Source organism: Nymphaea colorata, chromosome 10, assembly GCF_008831285.2.
Source record: "Nymphaea colorata isolate Beijing-Zhang1983 chromosome 10, ASM883128v2, whole genome shotgun sequence".
NCBI classification, from domain to species: domain Eukaryota; kingdom Viridiplantae; phylum Streptophyta; class Magnoliopsida; order Nymphaeales; family Nymphaeaceae; genus Nymphaea; species Nymphaea colorata.
The window spans coordinates 4248765-4275798 of NC_045147.1; the positions used below are offsets into that span (position 1 = coordinate 4248765).

The 27034-nt window shown below is 35.6% G+C and overlaps 1 protein-coding gene, 1 long non-coding RNA gene and 2 other non-coding genes across 5 annotated transcripts; 3 read left to right on the top strand and 1 right to left on the bottom strand.

Moving 5' to 3' along the window:
- Positions 1–359: 359 nt before the first annotated feature.
- Positions 360–13489, bottom strand: LOC116262719 (uncharacterized). Of its 2 annotated transcripts, none has more exons than XR_004174519.2 (3): positions 13195–13489; positions 8046–9744; positions 360–887 (listed from the first exon to the last, which is right to left on the bottom strand). It is a non-coding gene; the product is annotated as an uncharacterized LOC116262719 (long non-coding RNA). The 2 variants fall into 2 exon arrangements; XR_004174521.2 differs by having other exon boundaries at positions 360–6282.
- Positions 13490–14340: 851 nt separating this feature from the next.
- On the top strand, positions 14341–25911 carry LOC116262301 (uncharacterized). Its single transcript, XM_031641536.2, has 4 exons — positions 14341–14783; positions 15042–15106; positions 23205–23667; positions 23840–25911. The coding sequence occupies exons 3-4, from the start codon at positions 23222–23224 to the stop codon at positions 25692–25694; spliced, it is 2301 nt and encodes a 766-aa protein (XP_031497396.1). The 5' UTR covers positions 14341–14783; positions 15042–15106; positions 23205–23221; the 3' UTR covers positions 25695–25911.
- Positions 18756–18828, top strand: LOC116263461 (small nucleolar RNA SNORD34). The gene has a single exon (XR_004174668.1). It is a non-coding gene; the product is annotated as a small nucleolar RNA SNORD34 (small nucleolar RNA).
- Positions 19475–19557, top strand: LOC116263460 (small nucleolar RNA SNORD34). Its single transcript, XR_004174667.1, has one exon. It is a non-coding gene; the product is annotated as a small nucleolar RNA SNORD34 (small nucleolar RNA).
- Positions 25912–27034: the final 1123 nt, after the last annotated feature.

Genomic DNA, 27034 nt, shown 5'->3' on the forward strand with positions numbered 1-27034 from the left:
CATAAAAAGAAAAAATAATATTTCATTTCCATTGAGAGGAGAGTACTTTCATATTCGTTGTGGTGCACATATCATCAATCTGATAGTTAAAGATAGTATGAATGATATGGATGATACAATTTCAAGAATTCGTGACAGATTATTATTCAAAGATGTCTTTCAATATTTGGCATCGTGTGATCCTAGCTATACATGTTCGCCTTCTGAGAATGAGTGGTATCATGCATCTGATTTATGTCAGTTCTTAAAGATCTTCTACGATGCAACAAATCTTTTCGCTACCACTAAGCATGTAACAGCTAATCTTGTTTTTGAAGAAATCGTAACAATTTACCATCATTTGTATATGCATCGTGGAACTGATAATGATAATGTAAGGGCATTGGCATGCAAAATGCAGAAAAAGTTTGACAAATACTTTAAGGGCTACAATATTCTTTTTGCAATTGCAGCTGTTTTGGATCCTAGGTTCAAGTTGTCATACTTGAAGTATTTGCTTGACAATTTAAATAAACCTGATACAATAGTGAAATATGAAATCATAGAGAGCACTCTTCATAAATTGTATGCTGAGTACAAAAATATGTATGAGGATAGTGACACGTGTAATATGCAAAGGACCAATGCATCCACTAGCACCACGATTGCAACAAAAAAGTATAAAAGTTTGTCTAGATATGAGTTTAAAGCATATGTCAACTTTGCATCTCCTGTAGTGATTCACATAGATCTAGACAAATATTTGATTGATCCAATGGAAGAAATTACATCTACTGTATAGTTCAACATATTATCTTGGTGGAAAACACATGAAAGCAAATATCAAATTCTAACAAAGATGGCTTGAGATGTGTTAGCTATTCCTGTATCTACAATTGCTTCAGAATCTGCATCAGTATATCAAGAAGAATTCTTAATGATTATCGATGTTCAACTACCCCTGAACATGTTGAATCATTAATCTGCACAGAAAGTTGGATTCGTGATGCAAACAACTTGTGTAAAAGGTAAGATGTTCATGCTTCATAGTTTATACATATTAACATAATAATGTGCTTAAATTAATAAGTGTCTTTGTTACAGTTCTGATGATGCAGAGCACCATTTTGACGAGGAATGTTAATCAAGTGCATGATTATTATGGTAATTTTTTTTAAGTAATGCTTCATATTCTATGCTGAGAAGTACATGTTAATTTTTATTAACATTTCTTTTTCATGTTCAACTGTAGATGGACATTTCAAGCTACAACCATGAACTCTCTACTGACATGATCATTTCTTTGTTGCTCTCAGATAATAGATATGCGTGTAGCATCTTTGTCTAAGATCTTGTGCAGAGACTTGACGTTCATGCTTGCAGATTAGTTTTGTTGTCTCCTCTCTTAAGCAGTTGTCCCTTTTTGTATTCTTGGTTTGTTGATTCGACCAAAAACTGTTGTAATCTTTACATACTCTGAGATTATTCCTTATGATGAATTGGCGATGCTGCTGGTGCTTTTGATGAAGTAGTTTGGCCAAAGGAAAAATGTATATTATTGATCTCGCTTAAATTTAATAGATATTTGAGTTAAGTTGATTTTGATATGGGGCCTTCATCTGCGTCTTTGTTTTCCTTGTTCTTGGTTTTATATAACATCCTCTCTATTGCTTGTGCTTATACTACTTGTGTAATTCAATCTTTTATAACTGCACTTTATGTTATTTGGTTTATATTATTTGTTTTTCTGCATATGTGCTCCAATGGAAGAGGTAGTTGAGTTGTTTGGTATTGTCATCATGTGTTTTTGATGACAGGGCCAAATGTAAGAGCAAATAGCTTACATCTGCTCTGAACTCAGGTATGTTTATATGGACTTCATCTATTGTGGTAGTAGTATAGGTCATTTTTGGGGGCCAATCTCCCTAAGAACATAGTTTGCTTTTTCTGTTTTTTCTCCTTTTTCTGTTTTGGGTGAAGTTGTCATCATCATTTCCACTGCCCAATCTCTATTGGGAGATAATGTTTCCTTAGAAAAGTTTTTGATGGTTGGAAGTACCGAAGGTAGGCTCAGTGATCTTGTAGATTGCAACTGTAACTGGGACTACGTGTGGGCATGTTTCTCTGGATATTTTGAAAATAGTATGATCTTCCAGGACTTTCTTTCTTTGTACTTTTGATGTTGCAAAAAGTCTTCAGTCGCCAAATATCCTTGTAGAAATCCTTCGTTTGAAATCTCCATTTTGACTTGCATGATATTTTTATTCATGGACAGAGGAAAGTTTATTCCATAGTCCATTTTGAAGCTAGTGATTGTGCTTTGAAGAAGATTGAAAGTGCACATTGAGGCAATGGCAGCATATATTGACTTAGCAACCAAATTTACCTCTTTGATCTGGACGCAAAGGACGAAAGCTTGCAGGAGGCGGGGATCTTGCAGTGACAACGTTAAGTTTGGTTGTACACAACATAATCCATCTTTTGAGAGTTCTCTCATAAACTGATATATGAGGGCTTGCTTCCAATCAACGTGGCGAACATCAAGGATGAGATTAAGTACAGAGCATTTAATTCGTACTTAAAAAATGTGGTTTTATGAGGACATCGATTTGCCCTAGATGGACAAACTTGTAACATTTGCCTATTCACCCTTGTACATCTTTGGTGAAGAATGGGAGAAATACTGGCCGGATGTCGTTTCCTTGGATGGAAAGCAATACTTCTGTCTGCTTGACAGATCGCTAGATTTTCATAAGATGGTCAGGCAAAAGATAAAGGTCATTTTTCTTTATTCCTAAAAATGAAGCTTCTTGGTTTTCATCAGACAATTCTATCTCATGTTCTATGAGAGCAGAGTGGATCTTAGAAATTTTTGTGAATGGTCTTGGTTGAGAAATAGAATGTTTGCATGACTGGACACATGATAGCATCTTCATCAGTAAAGGTTTGGGTTCTTTCCAGCTATAACAAGATTCATCTACCATGATTTTTTTTGTGTGGATTTTTTGAAGCAGATGACATGTGGCGTGAGTACATGAAGAATCATTGTCACAGTTTGGATGACCATGTATGTGCTCATGCTCTTCGTCACTGTCTAGTACTGTGTGCTCCACAAGTTTTGGGTCATGGTGTTCGATTCCTTCGATGTCATGATCCGAATCAGTCCATTTTGATATGTAGTCTCATTTGATTCACTCGTTTAGGGCTGCCTTTATATGAATTTCAAATCCAAACTTGTGTGGCACCTTGTTGAGATTACAAAGAACGGTGACAAACAGATTATCATCGTTCGGGTGCGGTACTATGTATTTGAGGCCAAAGAAAAAAGTTTCTTTGTTCGTCAATGACATAAAGTATCATCCTCAGCCTGTAATGTTTTGAATGCAACAAGTTGGCCCTTGCCATTCTTCAAGCGGAGCTGAATCGTTCCATGAGAGAAGCATAGTTTTGTTTAGGGTAAACAAAACTTTGCATTTGGTCTACGCTTCTTCTAGACAACTTTGAGATAACTAGGAGACTTCTATGCATTTGTAGTTGAGGGTTCGGTCTCGCACTCCCTTAGAATAGTGATCCCTAAAGCTCCAAAATTCTGCTCCTTGTATATAGCCTTGTTCCAGAAGATCAACTACTTTGTTGTATATAGGTTGTTGGTCAGGTTTTATAGGATCTACAATGTAACATTCGTTGTAGTGTTTAACAAACTGAGAGGTTTTTGGCTGAAGTTGGGAATGGAAGTTTGGTGGGTGAAATATCAACTGAGTAAATTGGTAGATTTGAACGACGAGACCATGGCTCTGATACCAAAAAAGGGGCGGAGATGGAGATGGGAGGATGGGAGGCGAAAACAAAGGACACTGAATGAAACAGGGATGAGCGACTGCAGTTGCGCAATTCCACCGAAAGCTTGCTTCTGGATAATGAAACCCAAAGTTTGCAAAGACGATACACTCAGACTTCTGTCTTTCTTTGCTCATAGCAAAGGAAGGTTTGAAGTTCTGCACAAGGCAAGAAGGATGGTAAAAGACTGATGCCTTCTCCGGCTACTTCTATTTAAACAAACAAAGTCAAGATAATTTAACGAATATATTCGCCTCTCAAAAGTAACAAGCACTCATCACCCAATGATTGACTCAATCCCTAATACTACATGAAATAAAAGTAACTTCACAAGATTCACCAGATTTTGGCGAGGACAATGATCAAAGGGAAACAAATGACTCATCGGTCCACTTTCGGTGTCGAATATATTATTGTCAGTGTTTTGTCTTCATTCTTTTGTTTCACTGCTTTCTACATCGGATTCTAGTATTCTTCGTACAACAATTTCATGGTGAGAGCAGAAACCTTTTGTCTGGACTTGACAATGCCGACACTTGTGCATTTCTTTGGTGATTTGTTCAAATGACGTGCAACTTTCTTCAAATTCTTTTGTTCTTGGAATATTTTTGTAAACTAGCTCTTCGTTTTGGAAGATTGCAATTTCTGGATAATCGACGAAGTTAATCCTCTAAAATTTCCTGCAAAGTGCTTCTTCCAATCTTGGTCATGCAACAAAATTAAAAAAATTTCTGGAAACATTGTTACCATACAGTTGCCGTCGATAGAGCATGAAGTTATCTAGAATGCTTTGCTCAATGGCCCATGATAATATTTCGGTTTCAAATAGCATCCATTTGAGATTGTTTACAATGCATGTCATCCTTTCTGCTGCAGTGTAATAGAAATCCAGACTTAGATATCTCCATTCTATTGTATTTGTACATTATGGATATAACTTTCTAATTTTCTGACAAGTTTTCCATTTGCGATCAGGAGTATCTACCTGCCAATCTTCCCATTGCCTTCTTGTAGATCTCATCATTTCGCATTTTCTGGTGAGTGCATCTAGTAAAGAGTGTTGTACACTTTTGACAAGATCAACAGTAAAATCATACTAAGATAGCAAAAATTGTAACCAGGCAAATTTTTGTAATTTTGGGTTGCTGGTGATTTTCCTTTTTAGGAGGACAGCCAGATTTTGTAAATCTGTTCTTAAGATAAACTTTTCTCCAATCAAATAAGGATGAATTTTTTCTAATCGTCTAATTGTCGCGAGGATTTCTTTTTCAACAGGCCAGTAATTGATTTCATTTGATTTGAACTGTTCGTGGGTATAGAAGCATACATTTTCTTGATTGTGACTTTTTTGAGAAGAACATCTGCCTATGCATCATTTGAAGCATTTGTTGATAGGACAAAATGTTCGACAAAGGTTGGTTCTAAATTTGGCAATCTCTGGCATTCTTCTTTTGATGAGATTACCGCTTCAGTGGCAGCCTTAGTTCATTTGTATGACTATTGCTTCATCACTTTTTGGATTGCTTTGACAGATTTTTAATATAACTTTCAACGTAATTGAAGCATTCGAGAAACCTTTGGCACTACAACTTATCTTCCAGATTCAAAAATTGTTCAATTTTCTTCAAAACATGATCTTGCATCGTGCTTTGTCCTTCTTTGATTTTGATGCTAAGAAATTCTATTTCTCATTTTGCCGTTTGAAATTTGTCTTCTGATTTTGATAATCTGATGTCGTGTTTGACACATATGACAGCGAAGATCTTGAGGTGCTACAAATGTTCTTCCACTGTTTGTGAAACTATTAAAAAATCATCAATATAATTTATTATGAAATCGTAGCCTCTAAAGATTTCATTCATTCGCCTTCAGAATTGTGATGGCGCATTCTTGAGACCGAATGACATAACTAGCCATTCATACAATCGAGTGGAGTGCACAATGTTGTTTTATGCATGTTTTGTTCTGCAACCTTAATCTGGCGATACCTAGATTTGCAATCAAACTTCGAGAAGGTTTTTCCTTGGGCAGCCCTTTGTATTAAACTTTCTTTGTTGGATAAAGATCATTTTATGTCTACTGGCTCTTCAGAAGAATATAGTTGATAATCATTCTTGTTTTTTCTTTTTTTATCTTTGCATGGTTTCTTACTATGAAGCTTTTTTTTCTCAATAAAAAATTCACATATGACAAAAAAAAAATATTTCAAAAAACATTAAAAATACAAACAAATAGAAATATTCACTCTCTCTTTCTTTTTTCTCTTTATACATGAGAGACTTAAAATCAACATATAATAAAAAAACAACAAAATATGTAAAAAAATATCTAAGATAACAAAAAGCACTCTCTCACTCTTTCTATCTCTACAAATACAAGCAACCTAAATATACTAACCAACATAATATTCTCTTTGTCTTTTCTCATGTTCTCTCTCTCTCTCGCTTTCTCTCTTTTCCCTCTCTCCTATAAATGACACAAAATTCATATACTATAAAAGAATACATCATCACTATTTCAATAACAATTTATAAACAAAAACCACAATCACTATACACATTGTAACAATAAAAAATAATAGTAAAACCTTAGAATTATAAAATTACTTACTATTGCACCAAACATTACACATATCATTTGTTATTGCATCCCTAAGCACATTATTACTTCTTTTCAAGCTTGTGTTTGTAGTAGACTTTCATCATCATTCTCAAAGTGTGAATCGATTGTCAACGAGTTCTTCTTCAGATTGCAGTGCATTTGGATTGTTTTTTATTATAAAGTTATGAAGAATACTGACAACATATATAATTTTGACTTGTGTGTCAATTGAATATTGCACATGGTTTTTAAAAATTGAGAATCTTTCCTTCAACAAAACAAATACTTGTTCTACTACTGTAGTACATAGAGATAAATGTCTATGGTTGAATAATTCATATTTATGGATTAGTCATGCACCAAAAGCATTGTATTTAGATAAATGATATTGATATCGACGATAAAGAGTAAAAAAACCCACAATGTTAGCATATCCAACATCTACAGGACAATATTTTCCTACAAAGACAAAAAAGTATCTTTAATTATTATGACAAATTATAAATCATATAACTTATTTAAGATTCAAATCCCACCCTGAGGTATTTGTAAATGATTATGTTCATTATCCAATGCACTATATAACATTTGCATTTGTTGAGCTTCCTTCCCAACCAGCAAGGACATAACGTAAGCTCATGTTGAAGCCTACAACAGCAAGGACATTCTGCAATAGAAAACCTTTTTGTTTCTCAAACGACATTGATTCTCTCTTCTCACATATGCAGGAATATGGGTCTCATCTATTGTATTATTTATATAAAAAGACATTAATTACATAAAACCAAATTAAAACATTAATTATATAAAAAGACATTATTTAACAAATTAAACTTTGTAGATTCAAATACATTAAAATATGGGTAAAAAGTGGTTCTCCTCTAATCTTTGGAGGTGTGTCTTCATCATGTCGCCCCATATTCATGACCAATGAAAAGTAATTTTTGTAAGACCAAATTAAAATATCTCTGCTGATTGTTTCTCTTGAATGTTGAAAATCATACTGAATTCTTCGGTTTCGTGAATCAATAATTAGTAAAAACATAATAACTTGTTCTCCAATTGATATATGACACAAATCGTTTAGTAATCCTCTAACTCAAAATATCTCACACAATGTTATATAGGTTTCTTGTTCCATTCGCAAAAGATCATAAGAGTTTCGTGGGTGATCATAAATATAATCATAGACAAATCGTTGACTAGCATTTCTCCTACAATGGACCATGACCCTAGGTAGCTGCCTCATGCAAATAAGTACAAGAACTATTGCCACTTGAAAAATAATCATTTCTTGCTCGAGTTCTTATTTCTGGTACTATATATGAGAAATCAATAATAAATGATCCATAAACTTAATGAATAAACAAAAAATACCATGAAGTCAACTTACATAAAACATGCTAATGATAACATAAATTAATACACATAAGATGAGAAGAAAACATATTAACTCAACTAACAAGTATACTAAAAAACGAACTAACATAAATATATCAACTCAACTACTCACTATACATGCTTAATAGAAATTATACCTAAACATGCATAAAACAAATAATATGAAATAAAAAAATGTCAAACCAACAAAATTAACTTTAGCATGTGTAATGACAAAATAAACATACCTAATATCCTCTAATTCTGCAAAGCAACCACCCAATCCTCAACTTTGGTGGAACACAAAGGAATGTGGTTGCATGTTGTGAATCTGACACAAATTTGATCACTTTCAAACAAGTAGATGAATCAATTTCATCATTTATGAATAACTCTGATACAATGTCACTAGCTTGCTTTGTCAAATGATATGGAGTAGCGTCATTAAAAGTTTGTACTTGTTCAGTTAGACTACTTATCACATCACATATGGAAGCATCCCCTTATGACTTTCTCTTTTTGCATGTTCCTCTTGACGATGAAGTTTGGTTGTCTAATGAGTTACTCATGGGATCATCAAAATTATGTGTTTGAGATATTTCCTCATCCAACAGAGTAATAGGTGGGACTTTTGTTGATGGTATTGGTATATTTGAATATGCATTTCTATGATTACCTATAGCAATAGCTTTACCCTATATTTCTACTACATGCTCATAAAATTTCCATGAAGATGACCTTCTGTACTTCTTTCTATATAGATATTTTTTTACATACTCATCCCACACATTCTTGTGAGCCAAAACCATCTTATTGTTTGCATCCCATCAAAATCCACTAGCATTTAAAATTTCACCCATAACAGTTGTATTTGGTCTAGCACGCTTTAATTTGTTTTTTTATTTTCTCTATTGTATATTCTTCACCATATTTTCTTATCATCGATATCTCCACTTCCTTCATGACTGCATCTCTTAACCCTCCATTAATTTTCATACTGGGTATACAAGATTGTTCTAAGCAATCAAATAAAAATTGTTCTTGATCATCATTTCACACTAATCTGCCTTTGTCTTTTTCAATTGTACTTTGGTTGTCTCCCATCACTATATAAATTTAGTAATGACTGTATTAGAAAAATAAGTGTATTACCACAAACAAAACAAGTAACCATCATCAATAAAACAAACATACAAGTAACCACAAATTAAAAAAATATATAAAGAATGCATTCATGAAATGATCTATTATAAGATATGCAGAGGACGTAAATAGAACTTAAAAGCTAGTAAGAGACAGGTAGGGATCCACCAAACTAGAAGCTGAGCTTAATGTGGGAGTGGGCTGAGTTGTTACCATGCTATGAAAATAAATGTTAATTATTCTTTACAGGCTTGTTTTCTACCTGCAGCTTGGAGTCTAATAACATATTTCTCTGCATTGGGGGGTTCTACTAAAGGCACCTTAATTAGTACTTAGTAGATCCTCTGTTAAGCTTCAATTTTATTCAGCACTTGGGAGGTTAATTTATAAGCACAAGTATATCATCAATGGCTTTGACAAATCAATGTTTCTAATAAGCCGGCAAAATCAGTTTCTCGGTTTCTGGTGGTGATCTTGGGAGAAGCCGGATCTGTGCAGGAGCGTGTTAAAGATCACATCAAACTTAAGCAAAAACTAGCATACACAAAAAGCCAAAGCACCAATAACAATAATAATAACAAGAACTCAAGTGTTGCATGGTAAATTAAAAAACTTCAACAGATGCATGGGAAAGGAAAATATGAAGATGTACCAATGAAGGGTGATATTATACAGCACTTTGTTGTAGGTTTTCATGACCACTATGCCCCCTTTATTGGCATATATGATTGGTCGAAGGAACTGCCTGTTTACTGTCAAGATCTTCTTGGTGCTGCATAGTGTAGTGTAAGGAGTTGATCTTACCTGCACGACCAAAACGAAGAAAATATATAATATTACTAATTAACATATATATCCTTCTATCTTCTAGTTACTATAATCATATTATGCTACTAAACATAGACCATTAAAATGCACTCAAGAAAAATGCAGAAAAGAAATTGAAGTTTCGCAAATGGAAAGTGTTGTTCTGCTAAAATGGTCTCTTTACAAACATTGTTCGGTGGCTTAGACTCTGCTTTTCTTATTCCCACGAAGAAGGAAGGCACAATGAAGATGGTGGTCTTTGGCATCAGCAGGAAAGGGCAGGAGGCCGCTACATATATGTGTGTGTCTGTTGCAGTCTCGTCACCTTTTCACATACAGCAACCATATGGCAGACATTTAACAATAGCCTTTGGAGTAAAAACAAGTGGAAATTCACTGTACATAATTTAGATGGCATGCACATTTCAAGACACATTAACTCCTGCAATGTGCGCCCAAGTTTTAGGGTTTTAATCCAAGTATTATTCAAAATTGTTGTACTACTTGTCAGTGCTTAATGGGCAGTTTCTGTTGATGATTATCAACTGGTGAACAAGGGAAGGAAGCCAGAAAAGGTTACATAATTATCATGCATGCATTGTTGAGATAAAACATGAAATCTATAGCAAAAGCCATCACAATTTTCATGCTTTTAGTCGGGTGAAAAAGAATCTATTACCCTTTCATTTCCTTTCTTCCTTGATGTGTAATATTTATCCCACCAATTTATTTAGGATAAGAAGGTGCATTTTTCTCAAAGTTGATAGTATATATATATATATATATATATATATATATATATCATAGTCACAAATAACGTCTCTGAGTTTTAAATGGCGAGGTTTTTCTTAGGTACAATACGGCGAGCTCGAAAAAAAAGAAAAAAATGGAAAAAATATGGTAAATTTTTTAAAAAAATTAAAAACTAAAAATGAGAGAAAAATAAAATAAGTGAAAAATTAATAACACAAACATAAAAAAATTAGTAGATTTGTAACAAATAAATAATATAAAAATAAAAAAAAAACTGTCTGGCATTAAAAACCGAAAAAATGAAAAAAGTGAAAAAGCGTGTTAAAAACGGGTTAAACACATTTTTTTCGTTTTTAACGTTTTTTTCAAAGAAACTTTTTTTAACGGCCATTTAATTTATCACATTTTTTTTGGTTGTTTTCCAAAAAAACGCATTTTCTGTGACTATTATATATATATATATATATATATATATATGCACTTTTGTTTCATTACTTTAAAGAATGAGAAAACTGGAGAGCAGCATATAAATACAAGAGCTCCTTGATGAAGTTATTTTCTACGTCATCTAAACGGGCACAGAGAGCAGAGCAGATCTTAGACTCTGAGTTTCACTGTTTGTGACCCCCTGCCTCTCTCTAGCTTACGGAATAGATCCAAATAAAGGATTGGGAGAAAGGAGAGAGAAAGGGGCGGAGGAAGAGGAGGAGCCCTGCAAATAGTAGAAAACCCATCAGTTTCAGAGGGCTTGCAGGAGGCCTTAACAAACGCGCCAATGACTCACACGCCTTCCCATGTACCAAAAGCAGAAGGCTCTTGGAAATTCATTGTACATATATGTGTTCCAGAATTGAGGTGCTAAATCCTTGCTCTTTTTTTTCTTTTCTTTTTTTTTTTTTGAAAAATCAAGGGCAATCGGAACACCCGGTATGACCTTAAGGATATATAACCTTCAGTTAACTTGCAATAAGATCTCAAGAAGAAGATACCTACAAACCCATTCTGGCAGCCAGGCCATTGCCGATGAACATCAGTATCCGAAAAACAAAAACAGCCATGTTCAACTTTGCAGAAGATTGTAATACAAACATAATTCAGTTACCCATAAAGGGTATATGAATTTTTTTAAAGCACAAAAAGTGTAAATGAATATCACAGGAGGAAATTTAAAGGTTACCACCAGTGGCGGAGCCAGCGTGGGGCTGGTGTGGGCGCCAGCCCATCGTTCCCCTCCCAACACCTTACTCCCACTACCTCCAAAAGCAAACCGGGAAAGAGAAACTAATTCCTCTGTTTCCCTAGGCACCCATGCCAGCCCATCGTTCCCCTCCCAACACCTTACTCCCACTACCTCCAAAAGCAAACTGGGAAAGAGAAACTAATTCCTCTGTTTCCCTCTCAAATTCCCAACGAAATCTGCGTGAAAGGCAGCAACAAAGGGGAAAAGGACTTAGAACTTTCCTTACAGAGAGACAGAGGAGGAGAAGGGGAAAAAAGAAAAAGGAGTCAGATGTGTAGCTTTTTCACCAGACCTCGGTAGGAGAAAGAGAACGACACAGACACTGTCGAAGAAACCAACCTTTCATAGGCTAGTCGTTTATTTTCTTGCTTCCAGGTTCCCTTCGGCTGTTGCATCTGTTACTATGTACTAGTGCCCCATAGCCAAAAGAAAAAAATTTCACATTCTATGTACTAGTGCCCATAGCCAAAAATTTCTGGCTCCGCCACTGGTTATCACTATCCAAATGTGCAAGGGGTACATGCACAGATCATACCCCCTCCAGTTTTTGGAAACAATGATCCTAGAAACAATGATCCTAGAATTAGTCAAAGGATATACAGTATACACACATAAATGTTCAAAGGTGGCAACATAGGCAAATAGGGACTACTTCTGTATTCATCAGAGAAGATACATGCTATGCACATGATAATGCATGAAATCAATTAAGTTGTCGGTTGCAGGGCAGCAGATGAAATATGTGAAATATCTGAACTAAGTATTGGAATCCCTCAACCGAATCCTAGTATGGACTAAACAGCCATACAATGTGATTCTGAGATCTCAACACCTTGTGTTTGGAGGAAATTCCGAGAGCAGAATCATGGTTGAAAAAACAGAGAATTGCAAAGTGATGGTCTGCAGACTAGAAGGACATTTTAGAAAAATTAAAAAAAAAATTATCTGAAACCCGTAGATGACAGAGGTGATCATGAGCAAGCCGCCATTGTCGATTTAGAAAATCCGGCGAATATTGCCGAAGACAAACCAGTCGCGGGGACGGTTGCTGGAGCGAAGCAAACGAATGCAGCTACCCGGAGTGTCCATGATATACTTAAAGAAAAGAACGATAATACTTGAAAGAAAAGAACAACGATAACAGATTAAGGCAGAAAACAGGCAGTCAAAACAAGCAACCAAAAATCAAGCGCCAAACCAATCACAAAAATTAGGCAAAATGGGTCTCGAAGATCCTTAATCAGGAAAGCAAAATAACAATAGAGCAAAAGATGGAAGAGGAGGAGCATAAGCAGATGATCCCTGATTTGTCGTTTGAGCACCCAAAAACACGGTTGTCATCCAATAGACAAAAAGAGCAATAGATTACCACAAGGAGAAAGACGGTCTCCACTGCTAGGACGACAGAGAGAAAGTTGTTGAAGGACCTTCTTTCAGAAATCGAAAGCCCTCACCTGATTGCTTTTTAGCCCTTGCAACGAGTTGACAATGTTTCCCGTGGCAACTCAAGCAGCTCCACCGAGTGAGGTGGTTTGTGTTATGGCGGAAGAGGGAGGGAAAGCAGAGTCGGCCGATCACCAGAGAGAGAAGGGGGGGGGGATTACCTGCACAACAGGAGAGTGAGACGGGGAGTGCGTAGGAAATTGACACAGCGACAGCGAGAAAGATGACAAGGGTTTTCACTTTTCAGTGTGAGGGTCTCGAGCGAGAGAGCGAGAGTTTTGAGCGAGAGTTTTGAGCGAGAGCAGATTCGACAAAATGGAATGCCTTTTGTTCCGTGGGGGTGGCCATTTCACGTAAGAAGGCAAAAATGCCTGCTTCAAGGACGTTTTTTTTTTTGTCCGATGGTTGGTGATGTTACAATTTTTTTAGGACATTGCATGTTACTCAATCCAACCGCCCTCGGAAGGGCCATACTGATCCCTATTTTCCAAGAGTAAGCCTGTTTGGACAAGGTTCATTTTAGGTTTAAACTGTGACCATTTATGGTCCTCCTAATCAAGCAGATCGTTCAAAGTTTTCGCAATATAGCTTAAGAAAACATTTGATTTGGTAAAATCATTTTGGAAAAACATCAATGCAATTAAGCAACAAAATATCTTAATTAGATTTGAGCAAATCTAGATTAATAAAAATTATAGTGGGTGTAACAATGCTCTAAGTATGCATGTTTCGAATATAATGCCTGCCTAATTTAAGAGAGTTTATTCAAGCATACGGTTAGCCATTTCTTAAACCAGGTTTAATAACATAACTTAGTGGTTCAATCATCACCTAAGCTCGATTAAGTGTGTGCATTAAGTAAAATAGCCCTTGGAGGTGTCAGGTGTGTGTCGAGGAAGAGGAAGGGGCGGGGCTTCCTTTATGAGGTAACATATAACCTTCTCGGAGGTATAATGACCAATAAAAGAATTTGAAAACTTTGAGGCACTTTTCAGAATTACGAGTAGAAGAAAAAAACCCAAAGGAAAGTTTCTAAAAAATAAAAGAAATAGCGAACGACGATTGAGTTGAAATTTAATAATAACCCACCACGAAAAGGGTGTATTATCAAATCCGTACCCGGTTGAGGTCCAGCGGAGCCGGTCTCTTTTTTCAACCCTACCTGCTGGCTTTCGAAGCCATAGAGAGGGCGAGAGAGGCAGAGAAAGCGAGGAAGCAGAGGGGCATCGGGGAAAGGGCGGCTGTTCGTTATAGGGGATTAGGGATTCAACAAGTTTTTTGGGGCTTTTGGGGGCTTTTGGTTTCTTTGAGGGAGGCAGGAGGAAGAAGAAGGAGAAGAAAGTAGCTGCGGGGAGGTGAAGAGAAGAGAATGGGGAGGAGCAGAAGAGGCAGATTAGGGAAAGGAGGAGGAGGCGGAAAGGGAGAGGGAAAGGCTCGAGTAGGATGAGGAAGGGTCTCTGGCGGCCGTCGTTGCTAGGAGGCAGGGTTTCAACGGTGAAGGAAGAGATATCACCAGCACCAGCACCGCCACTACCATCATCATCGACGTCTTGTTTTCTTTCCCGACCGCTTTCCAAATTCATCCTCCTAGTCACTGGCTGTATACTCTCTCTCTCTCTCTCTCTCTCTCTCTCTCCCTCTCTCCGTGGCATGATTCCACACAATTGGCATATGGTTATGTTTTGTTACTTCAGTTTCTGGGTATCTCTCCCCTGAGGATGTCACAAACTTGCCTTGAATTTATCTCGATGAAGATATTGCTTTTCTCAATTCAATTTCTTAATTCGCGACTTTTTTTTGTTTGTTTGCAACAACCCTCTCTCTCTCTCTTTCTGATTCTGGAGTTATTGAGTTGCAGATTTTTTTGGTGGAATTGCATCGAGAAGGAAGAGAAGTTTGGCTGCTACTTGTTCCGTTTGTCGTGTACGTTACAAGAAATCTTTATGCTATTTCTTGCTCCTTTACCTCGTGCTGATTTCATTCAGGGGTACTTTTGGGTTGGTCTTTGAGATCTTTTATGCTTCTGACTGCTTTGGCTCTCCTTTGCTTTTGGCCTTATTTTTTTGTTCATTATGTTGTGAACCGCAGGGACATGCTTTTCCCATTACTTCTAGTTTGTTCTAGCTATTTCTGTTGATTGTGCTACTGGAGTTTGGTAGTAGCTTTGTTGAGAATGGTGGATAAAGTTGTGTCAGAAGTACAAAACTGGATTATAGAAAGTACATTTCCATTCTATGGTCTCTAGAATTTGGTTATTTTCAGCCTCAGGCCCTGAACGAATTTTTTTTCCTTTAGCACCCAGGGGATAAAGCTGGCAAAATAGTGCAGCTCATTGCTTGGCTTGGATCAGTTTGCTGAAAGTTTCTTTTTGATCCAGTTGAAGACATCATTTTGGAGATAAGCTCATTCATATTCATAATTCATAAACAAGTTTACTAGGAACACAAGTGTTCGCCTCAGGCTTGCTATAACTGGCTCATTTATGAATCTTTTGTATAAGTTAGTATATATAACATTATGTCCTATCTTGTACATTCAAAAATTTAAGTAGCTGAAAACGTATTTCTGGTAAAAGCCATACCCTTTCTTTGCCATGGACAACATCTCACTTTGTTCAAGGTCTTGAGGGAATTGATTGTCATTTCATCTTGGTGTTTCATCTCAGAAGCTTGAGCAAAGGAGAATTGCATGTTTTTGTCCTTGTGGGGTGAATAATACCATGCCACGTTTCTAGGCACGACAAGACCATATTCTAAGTAGCAATATATGTTTTTTCAGATGAAAGGTTCCAGTATGATCCATGTAAATATTGGCTTGATTGGTCATGTTTTGTGTCTCATAACCCATCCAATCAGTGTTGTACGTATCATACGATACGGAGCCGTATAGTTTACAAAACACGATACGATACACCCCCTGTATTGTAAATAGGGGGTGTATCATACCTGTATCGCACGTATCCAACTCCCTTGAGCATTTGTTACGTGCAAATAATAGAACACTCTTTTGCATATTTTCTTTTCCACTGCTGGTTCCACTTTTAGGTTTTCTTATATGTAATGTTTTAAAGTTTTAATGTGAAAACTGAAAAGCTTAAAATAGTTCTACACTTGTTCCTAGTATTTTTTTTTCAAAAATTTGAAGTCAGTTCAATTAGAATGCAAGTAGATACGATCTATAGTCATACTCAATCTAAGATAATTTGTATAGTTGAAAGTTGCACAAGCATGCTGGCGAAATCTCATAATTGCCAATATTAGTATTCTCAAATTGAGATCTTAAAATCATACAAGTAGACATAGTAGTTTAATTAGTTGTAAAGTTAAATTGTTCTCAATTGTATTGTTCTTTGTTTTCAAGGTAGTTCCATGTGAAAAGAAGGCTTACCATGCTGGAAGAAATGCTCAAGTAACTAAATATGCTTCTGCATTTGAAATTTGGAAAATGCTCAAGTGTTTATTATGTAAAAAACTATTCTTGTTCTAAAGCCAGATTCCTTTTTTGTCTGCAGTTAGATTCTTGATTTCAAAATGCTTTGGAATCATGTTATGGGCAAACGTATGTGAGATCCGTAGTCTATTGTGTATACATCTTGCCACAAGCATATCCTACTATTGGCTCTTCATTTTTCTTCCTCTCCCTTTCCCTCTCTCCCTCCTCATATATATATATATATATATATAACATCACAATTTTGTGGATTCTTCACGAGTATGTTTGAGTTATCTTATCCATAGTCACAAATAACGTTTTGGAGCTTTAAACGGCGCGGGTTTTCTCAGGTATAATGCGGCAAGCTTCAAAAAAATGGGAAAAATACGGTAAATTTTTGAAAATTTAAAAAAACTAAAAATGGGTGAAAAATAAAAGAAGTGAGAAACTAATAAGTAATAACACAAACATCAAAAGATAAGTAGATTTGCAACAAATAAAAAATATAAAATGAAAAAAAAAAACTGTTTGGCATTAAAAAAAATAAAAAAATAAAAACGTGTTTTTTTTCGTTTTAAACGTTTTTTAAAAAAAAACGTGTTTTTTTAAGTTTTAAACGGCAACTTAATTTATCACATTTTTTCAAAAAAAAAACACTTTTTTTTTGTGTCCTATCTTAATACAGTTCACCATAAACATGTGTTGCTACCAGATCTCCAGAACTTTCTTCTAAATCAATTATATTTCCATGATTCCTTTTCACTATATGTATGTACATTAAACAGTTCTAAATAGGTGATTTACAGTCATTTGTCCATGGCAACTGTGAAAAATTTAAGAAACCCTAATTATTTGAACAGGGTGGCTGTCTCGGAATATATGAAATTGTTGCATAATAGAAGTTAGAAGTTCTTTATTCATTTATATATTCCTTGAATACCAGATACTGTGGATTGTTTGTTAGAGTGGTTCCTCCTTATGAGCAGTATTGTGTAGGACCTTGTATAAAGGTTGTACAGTACGAAGGCTGTATGCCTTTTAGCTTTCTTGATTCCTTACTTAGGCCCTTATTTTATTCTATACAGTATGTACATTTCTACTCATCATTATCCATATTGTATGATACAAACCTGTATTGTACGATACTGATGATATAGATCAAATTTCAAAGCATAGTGACAAATAGCATTTTGGTGTTTTCTTCTCGGGTATAATATGGGGAGATTTAAAAAAAAGGGAAAAAATATGGTAAATTTTTGAAAATTCAAAAAAAACTTAAAAAATCCTAAAAATTAGGAAAAAAATAAAACAAATGAGAAACAAATAAAACAACATAAAAAAGTACATAACAAAATAAAGAAAATGAACAAACAATAAGTGAATCAGATTGTTAAAAGAATCAGAAATAAACAAACGTATTAACTATTAAGTACTTAATTATTAAGTATTAAGTTATAAACTGAAAAAAAAAACCAATGATACACACGTCTGTATATATGTGCACAAAATATTAACCCCTTATGCAGAATCAAACTAAAAAATAGGATTCAAAAGAAACAAAGTAAGAAATGAGAAATGAACAAAACCTATTTAGTAAGTACTAAAATTACTAGCTGTTAACAAATCAATTGATAAATCAAAAGAAAAACCAAAGCAAAACACATTTTCATAAAAAAACGAAGGCACAAACGGAGTAGGACTGAAAAATTCAATGCAAGTCCTACCTGATCGCTGTATAGAGTGAAGTTAGACTGTCAGATGTTTTTTGGATGCCGGAAAACGCGTTTGTTGTAAATGACGCTTGCTGGAAGTCACCCAAGGTTGGTCTCGCCAGTGACAAAAGAGGCATACACGATTGCCGTGTTGCTGCGCGACGTTGAAGGTTTCGCCAGTGAGTTTGCAGGTTGGAAACTCACTGGAAGTCAGAAATCCGGTTGGTTTTGAGTTTCCCCAATTCCAAAAATTGTAAACCCTAAAACTTTTGTCTATTTGTTTTCCCCTTTTGTCGATAAGTGTTTTAACTTTTTGTTTTATTGAACTTTTTCAAAATTTACCATTTACAATTTTCAAAAATTACAATTCATGCCATCTCCAAAAAAAAAAAAAATCACACTTCAAATTGATCTCTATTTTATTTTGGCATGGCTAATGATAATATTCTACTATTGCCTACATTGGTTGACCTTTGCTTGAAAAACAATTCTGTGCCCATGTTACGTGGACACTGGGCACCGTAGCCATGTTGCCATGGCTGAACACAGGAGTGGGGCACAAGACATGGCTTGGACACAGCAGGGCTCATATTTTGTATTTTGTTGGGTATATCTTTTGTTTAGTGAGTTATAGTTTATGAATGTCAACCATGAACATGTGTTTGCTTAAATTCTTATTGTTGTGAACGCTCGTGTCAGTGTGTGCACCCATGCTTGGGCTCATGTGACATAGTCCTATAATGATCTGAGGCTTCCTTTGATATACATAGTGTTTGGTAAATTGGTTGGTTCTTGTAATTTATAGTCCTGTACAATTCTGAAGGCCATTGTAGCACATGAAGGCACAAGGCATCAATATGAAGGATGTCTGTTTCACATCCTTAATTGTTTTCTGACCCTCGTATATGTTCTTGAGTGTATCTATGTAGAATATACACAAAGGGAGTTATGTAGAATATACACAAAGGGAGTATGCACTTTAGAGCTGGAAAGAAATCAGACTCGAATCAAATACTACATGGAGGTTCAAAGTTAGAGTGGCCTTAATCGTGGACATATATACTTATAGTGTTTATCAACACAGTATATCTAGCAGCTATTCTCTTTGTACTTCTCTTTCTACTTCTCAAGTTTTACATATTGTCCTTGTGGCCAATGATGATGTTAAAATGATGCCTACATTGGTTGATTATTTGCATGAGAACATAATCATTTTGTTCTGAGGCCATTGTTCTTCACATAGTTTCAAAATTAAATGCAGAAAGAAGTTACCCTAGTGAGTTGCTTGAGCCAAATGTCACTTTACTAGGTCTTCTTGGTTAACGTGGTTTTTATTCTTTTGCCTTCCTGGGATGACCTTTTAGTAGGCTTGGACATGAAAGCCAAGTATGCTGTAAGTGATGTTTCTTCCAATCATGAATCAATCAGGGGAGGTAATATGTCCTAAGATGCTATCTAAACTTAGAATCGCAGTTCAGTGACTATATATATATAAAAGCTGATGACTGACATGCAGTGCAATGCGATAATAACAGAACTGGTTAATGAAGCTTATGCACATTATACATATAGGAAACGTGTTCACAAATCAAGACAACTTATAAACAGCAACAACATGTATGACCATATGACTAGGGCTGCAGATGAATCGAGTTCTAGCAGGCCCAGCTCGAGCTCGACTCAGGAAGCTCAAACTCGAGTTGATCTCCAAAGAACAGGCTTGAGCTCGACTCGACAAGACAGTGTTGAGCTCAAGCTCTACTTGTTTCCCTCATTGCTATTAAGTTTTTATTGTTTCTTCTAACTCGTTTAACTATTCTTTCATCATTTCAGCATTCATTATGTAATCGAGCCGAGTCCCTTTCCTACAACTTGAACTCTACTCATTTAACATTTCTAGTATACATTTGAACTCGAGCTCTACTCGTTTATAAACGAGTCGAGTTTTGATGAGCAAGTTTAAGCCCAGCTTGGCTCGTTGTGCATCCTACATATGGCATACATAGTATGTGAAGTTATAAGCATCATATAATATCCAATATTGAACTGCAAAAGTATGCAATGAAATACTAAAAACAGTATAACAAATGCTGCAAAACAGAAAAAAATTGGAAAGAGGACAAAAATGACCTCCATGCGATTTGATTGCACCTTGTACCCTATCGGAGCTGAACCTGCATCCGGGTCCTGTCAACTCGAGTGCAGCTGGTATTTTGGTGATTCTATGTGACATAGGTGTGAGCTTGGTTGGATGTAGGTGCTATTACTGGGCTCAGCTTGGACACAACAAAATAGGAGTGTGTGTATATATATATATTTTCTATTTTGGTAATTCTTATTATTAGTTTATATTCATAATTCAAGGAATATGAATATATTCTTTGCTTGCTTAAATCTTGATATATGTATCCTTGGATTTGTCCGTCTCGGTTGGGACGGGGAAATCTTCCGGCCTCTCACAGCTTACTGTCCAATGCATTGCATCATGCAATGTTTTTAATCACGTTTGTTATATATATATATATATATATATATATATATATATATATATATATATATATATATATGTTTATGTATGTATGTATATATACAAAAAGACTTGAAAATCCACATGTATACACACACACACACACACACATATATATACATAATTCAGTGTCACATATGTCGCGATATTTTCAAAAATATCACGATATTAACGTTGAAAGTAAGACAAACGAAAAAAAGGGAAAAAATTGTGATATTTTGAAAAAAGGGAAAAAATATTTATTCAAGTTTTTTGTTTTTGCGATTCTTTTGCAATTTACTGAGTTTTCTATTTTTTAGCATTGATATCACCATCAATTCAAATTTTAAACTAAATTTGTTTTCATCATTTTTTTATCACTTTTGTACAGTTTTATACTTTTATTTGTGTTTTCCTATTAGTTTCTGATTTATTTCATTTATACCTATGTTTTTATTTTTTAAAGTTTTCCGAGATTTTCCCCCCAAAAAAAAAAACTTTGCCATTGAAATCCCGAGAAAAATCTCGCTGTTAAAAACGCGAGAATGTTATTTGTGACACTGATAGTCTGATATATATATATATATATATATATATATATATATATATATATATATATATATATATATATATATATATATGTAATAGTCACAAAAAACGCGTTTTTTTTTGAAAAAAATGCGAAAAATGTGCTAAATTAACTAGCCATTTAAAAAGTTAAAAAACGTGTTTTTCTTTTTAAAGAAACGTTAAAAACGAAAAAAAAATTCATGTTTTTTTCATTTTTTTCAGTTTTTAATATCAATCCTTTTTTTTCTTTTTCTATTTTTTATTTGTTGCAAATCTACTTATCTTTTGATGTTTGTGTTATTAGTTTCTTACTTATTTTAGTTTTTTAAAATTTTTAAAAATTTACTGTATTTTTCCTGTTTTTTTCCCTTTTTTTTCAAGCTTACCGTATTATACCCGAGAAAAACCTCGCCAGAAAAACCTCGCCGTTTAAAACTCCGAGACGTTATTTATGACATTGATATATATATATATATATATATATATATATATATATTTGTATGTATGTATTTATAATGTTATGGAGTGTTGGAATGCTATGGCCAAAATGGCTATAGCATTCCTATGGCCCCTCACAGCATGACCCCCAGTGTAAGTTGCATGGGTACATGTATGGGGATTTTAGAAAATAGGGGTATGGGGGTACGGGAGAGCGTATATGTAAATATATACATTATATATATAATATCCACAAGAATTCTCAAAATTAGATAAAATTAGAGGAAACTATATAATCTTGCTGGAAGGGAAATATAAAAGCTTGGAAAAATAAAAATTAAAGAAAGAATTAAGTATGAAAATATAAATTTTTAACTTTCAAAATACAGCCATACCTAGCTGTACCTGTGTTTCCATACCACGTACCATCACGAGTACATGGGTAGATCACAAATATCTTGTGACTTGGCCCCAGCGAAGCCCTGCTATGAGGATACCTGCCTTATGAGAACTCATCGGTTGGGTGAAAGGAGAGTGACTCCCCATGATGCCATGGGGATTCACCCACTTCCTAATATATATATATCGCCACACCCATATGATTATATGAAGGTTTTGTATCATAAAAAGAGCAAGTTTACAATTTAATATAATTGCTTTTGCAATGTTTTAGTGCATGCAGAATTTTCTGATTTCTTAAATGCCAATTAATAAATCATTTATTCTAATTTTGAAGTATGAAAACCTACACTAAAAATTAAAGTGACTAATTACTTTAGAAAAAGAAGAGGGAACATAAATCTTCATGATAATGACATTGTCCATCTTAGTCTTGCTTTTTGTGAAGCAATCTTCTGTAATCCTAATAAACTAGAAAAAGTAGTAGGTATATATATTTAAACAAAATATGAATATCGTAGACTGATATAATAGCTAATTTAACATAAAACAACTCTTAATTCAAGTTGTTTTTATGATATATATATATATATATATATATATATATGCATTTAAAATGCAACAAATCTCCTGGTTATTGAAAGCATTCCCTATGGTGCTTGTGATAATTCCCTGGCTTGTTCGAATTTTGCTTTTTTCTTCTGAAAATATCAAAGGTCCATTTGTCTTCCGAACTGCTATGCCTATGCTGGTTAATTGATTATTTGCATTGTATTAGCTTATGAATATTTTTTAGTGCTGACTAGAAGTTTGCCACTCTGGTTCTTGCATTCTTTCAATGGTTTGCCTGCAAGTTGATGATGATTAATACTTTACTGCTTGATTATTTATTAAGTATCATTTCTCTTGGTTTATTCATGTGGCAACTTTGGAATTTCTGGAACTCATTCTTCTATGACCATAGGTGGCTGCTGGAGCACCATGACTAGTGAGAAGGTGCTGGTCTGTGTGATACACTTTGGTGGTACACTCGTGCAAAACAGTGATGGGTCCAATTCATATACTGGTGGAGAAGCGCACCTCTTGGATGTTGATCGTAATATGACACTTGATCAATTTAGATCTGAAATTGCAGAGATGTGCAATAGTGATGCATCTACATTGTCATTTAGATATCCTCTTCCAACAAACAAACAAACTCTTATAACAATTTCAAATGACAAGGATTTGAGACGGATGGTCGATTTTCAACATCAATCTCCTGAAGTTTATGTTCTAGCTACTGAAGCTCCTCCTCCCAAAGTAAATGCTCCCAAAGCAAATGCTTCCAAGGCGAATGCATCGAAGGCAAATGCTTCGAAGGCAAATGCTCCAAAGGCAAATGCTCCAAAGGCAAATTCTGCTCCTAATACGAATGTCTCAAGCAGGTACTGGTCAATAACGTTGATTGTAGAGTTGTAATGTTGATTTGAACATCTCAAGCAGGTAATTGGCAATGCTGTGGCTTGTAGCTGTTTCTAATAGGAAAAGCATTTATTTCTTGGTGTCTTCATGCAAAAAGTATTTGGTTATAACAGGAAGAAACATTTGTGATTTCAGGGCTGCAACACCCAAAAAAAATGTTTCTCATGCTGTAGTGCCTAGTAAAAGAAAAGCCTCTGAGGACCCAAGTAATGCTGTAAGCGGGTCAGCAATACTACCTGTTTCCACTGATGATAGTTTGAAGAGGCCAGCCATTTTTGGAGAGAATACCATTATTGGTGTGGGTCAGTTATTTAAAGATGCTCATGAATTTCGTGATGCATTACGCAAGTATGCTATTGATAAGCGTTTTGCATATGAATTTGTAAAAAATGACGGTTCTCGTGTCACTGCAAAATGTAAAGCAGAGGGTTGTCAATGGCGGATACATGCTTCTAAGATATCACGGACAAAAATTTTTAAGATCAAAACAATAAATGGTGAGCATACCTGTCAAGGAGATTCGAGAGCGGAGAGTTATCTGTCTCCAACTAAGCATTTGGTTGCAAGTTTGATAAAAGAAAAGCTTAGGAACTCTCCAGACTATAAGACAAAAGAGATTGTGAATGACATTCAACGTGATTATGGATTGAAGATAAATTACATGCAAGCATGGCGTGGCAAGGAATTTGCAAGGGAGCAGCTTCTTGGTAAAGATGTCGACTCATTGAAGGAGTTATCCCAGTACTGTGAGAAGGTACTTGAAACTAATCCAGGTAGCAGGGCTATATTAGCAACTGTGATTGAAGGACAGTTTCATCGTCTTTTCATAGCCTTCCATGCATGCCTTCATGGATTTGAGCAAGGTTGCCGGCCTTTGCTGTTTTTACATAGTGCTTCTTTAAAGTTGAAGCACCAAGGGGTCTTATTGGCTGCAACTTCAATTGATGGAGATGATGGAGTTTTTCCAGTTGCTTTTGCAATAGTAGAGCAGGAAACATATGATACTTGGCAGTGGTTCCTAGTAGAGTTGAAGAATGTATTATCGGCTCGGTCGCTTACCTTCGTCTCTGATGGATTAAAGGGTCTGAAGGAAGTTGTACCAGAAATATTTATCAACAGCGAACATGCTTTTTGCTTAAGCTACTTGGCGGAGAAATTGAAGAAAGAAATGAAAGGGTCGTGGTCAGAAGCAATGGAGGACGCATTGGCTGATCTTGTTTATACTGCTGCCAGGGCACGAGAAAATGATGAATTTCTTGCTTGCATTGAAAGCATAAGGTCTATACTGCCTGAGGCTGCTGTCTGGATGATGGGTATTGAGCCTGGACAGTGGGCAAATGTATTCTTCAAGGGGTCATGGTACAGCCAAATCACATCTGATATTGTGGAATGTTTTGATAATTGGATATCGAAGGTAGATGATTTACCTGTCCTGAAGTTGGTAGATGCCCTTAGGCGAAGGGTAATGGAGTTAATTTATGCCCGTCGAGAGCTCTCTAACCAATGGCAGACAAGACTTACACCCAAATCAGAGGCAAGACTTCAGAGGGAGATGGATTATGCACGTTCTCTTTCTGTTTCTGTCTTCTCAGGAACCAAGTTCAAAGTGATTGATGATCATGTTAATGTGGTGGACCTTGATATCTGTGAGTGTACATGCCGCAATTGGAAGCTTACTGGTTTGCCATGCAGACATGTAATCGTGTCCCTGAATTGCATTGGCAGAGATGTTTATGATTATTGTGAAAGGTACCTCACTGCTGACAGTTACAGATTAGCATACTCTGAGCCTATAAATCCAATTCTGGATGTTGATATAGTTGTGAACTCGACCCCGGGAATAACACGATACCGCATGCCAAGTCGACCAGGAGAGTGTCGCCCTAAGAAAAAGCGTGATGAACTGCAACCAAATGGGAAAAGACCATTCCATTGTAGCAGATGTAAAGGTCTGGGTCACAACAGGGCCACATGCAAAATGCCTATATAGCTTGTAATAAGGAAAATGTTCTAGAGGTTGTTCCCTGCATTAGTGGAAGAGAAGGCATAGTTCTTGGTCAGTTCGTACGTTTAGCTGCATTTCATGTATTGACTGCATCCATTTCGAGCTGTAAACAATAGAACAAGTTTATCGTTGCAAGTGCATTTGCTTTTGCCTTCTCATTTTTCACTTTTGATATTACATGGCGCAAAACTGGTTTAGGCCTTGTCCTTTTTCTTGTTTGGGTGGCTTCTTTGCAAGTGCATAATGCCCATATTGTACCTTTCAACTTAAATAAATGCATCAAAGTTGATCGCTCATATGAAATCTTGTAGGCACTATGAGGCTGGTACTCCGTACAAGTAAAATTAGTGTTCGTTTGTAATTGTTTTATGAATGTACTCCAAAGATTGAAGGTATCCCAGTTTTTGAGGTAATATTTATCGAACAGTTACAAACTGTTGTCATTGCCAAAGAACTTCATAATAGACATATCCTTGGTTCTTTAGTTTGTATCTCACCTCACTTCATGAAGCCATTGGCATATTTATTCTTGCCTTCCCGGCGATACAGGGTATTGTATTCTTGACCTTGATTTGGCGGCCTTTGAAGAGAAGCGACCGTGCGCATTGCACAGTTTGCGTAGAAGTAATTTTTTTTCAATAATGTGAAGCACTTTTGCTGTTTTATAAATTATAAGTAGCTGCAAATTATGGATAAATCTGCAAGAGCGTGACGTATTTTGAAGTGTAAATAAAATTGGCAAAGCATAACTGGAGAAAGATATCCTGTCAGTTTAGGTCGGGTGAATTAAAAAAAAAAAGAGAAAAAAGAGAACCCCAAAAAAGAAGAACACTCAGAAGAGTATGATGAGAATTTTTCCGTGGAAGGTTTCTATTAAACGGAGAAACTGTAAAAGTTGACTTCTCAAAGAGTTAGGACTGTCAATTGAACAAGTCATAGCTACTCTTATCACCCTCATTTTCAGTCAATTCAACAAGTTGATATGCTGAACGAAGTAGTCTTATATATATATATGTATATATATATATATATATATTGTTTCGGACATAAATTTTCTTATTTAACCCCATGCTCCATATAAAACTTAGAGACTTGAGACATCTTGCTTGTGAATGCGGCAGATGTTGATGTCCCTGTTGTTCTTCATGCCTTTAGAAGGTGCCTGTTGCTCCTTCTTTTTCTTCCTTTTTTTTTTTTCCGGTCCCGGATCTGCGTAACCCTTGCTACTCCTGTGCCTCACTCGTTCTCTAATCCAGCCTCCGACCAACCACCGCTTGCTCCCACAACCTAGCCGCGGCAATGTGCTCATCACTTCTCGAGCAGAG

Excerpts from the sequence above, each read along its gene's own strand:
- LOC116262301 (XM_031641536.2), top strand. The coding sequence starts at position 23,222 with ATGACTAGTGAGAAGGTGCTGGTCTGTGTGATACACTTTGGTGGTACA. Across the intron at positions 23,668-23,839 it reads AATACGAATGTCTCAAGCAG|GGCTGCAACACCCAAAAAAA; the intron begins GTACTGGTCAAT and ends TTGTGATTTCAG.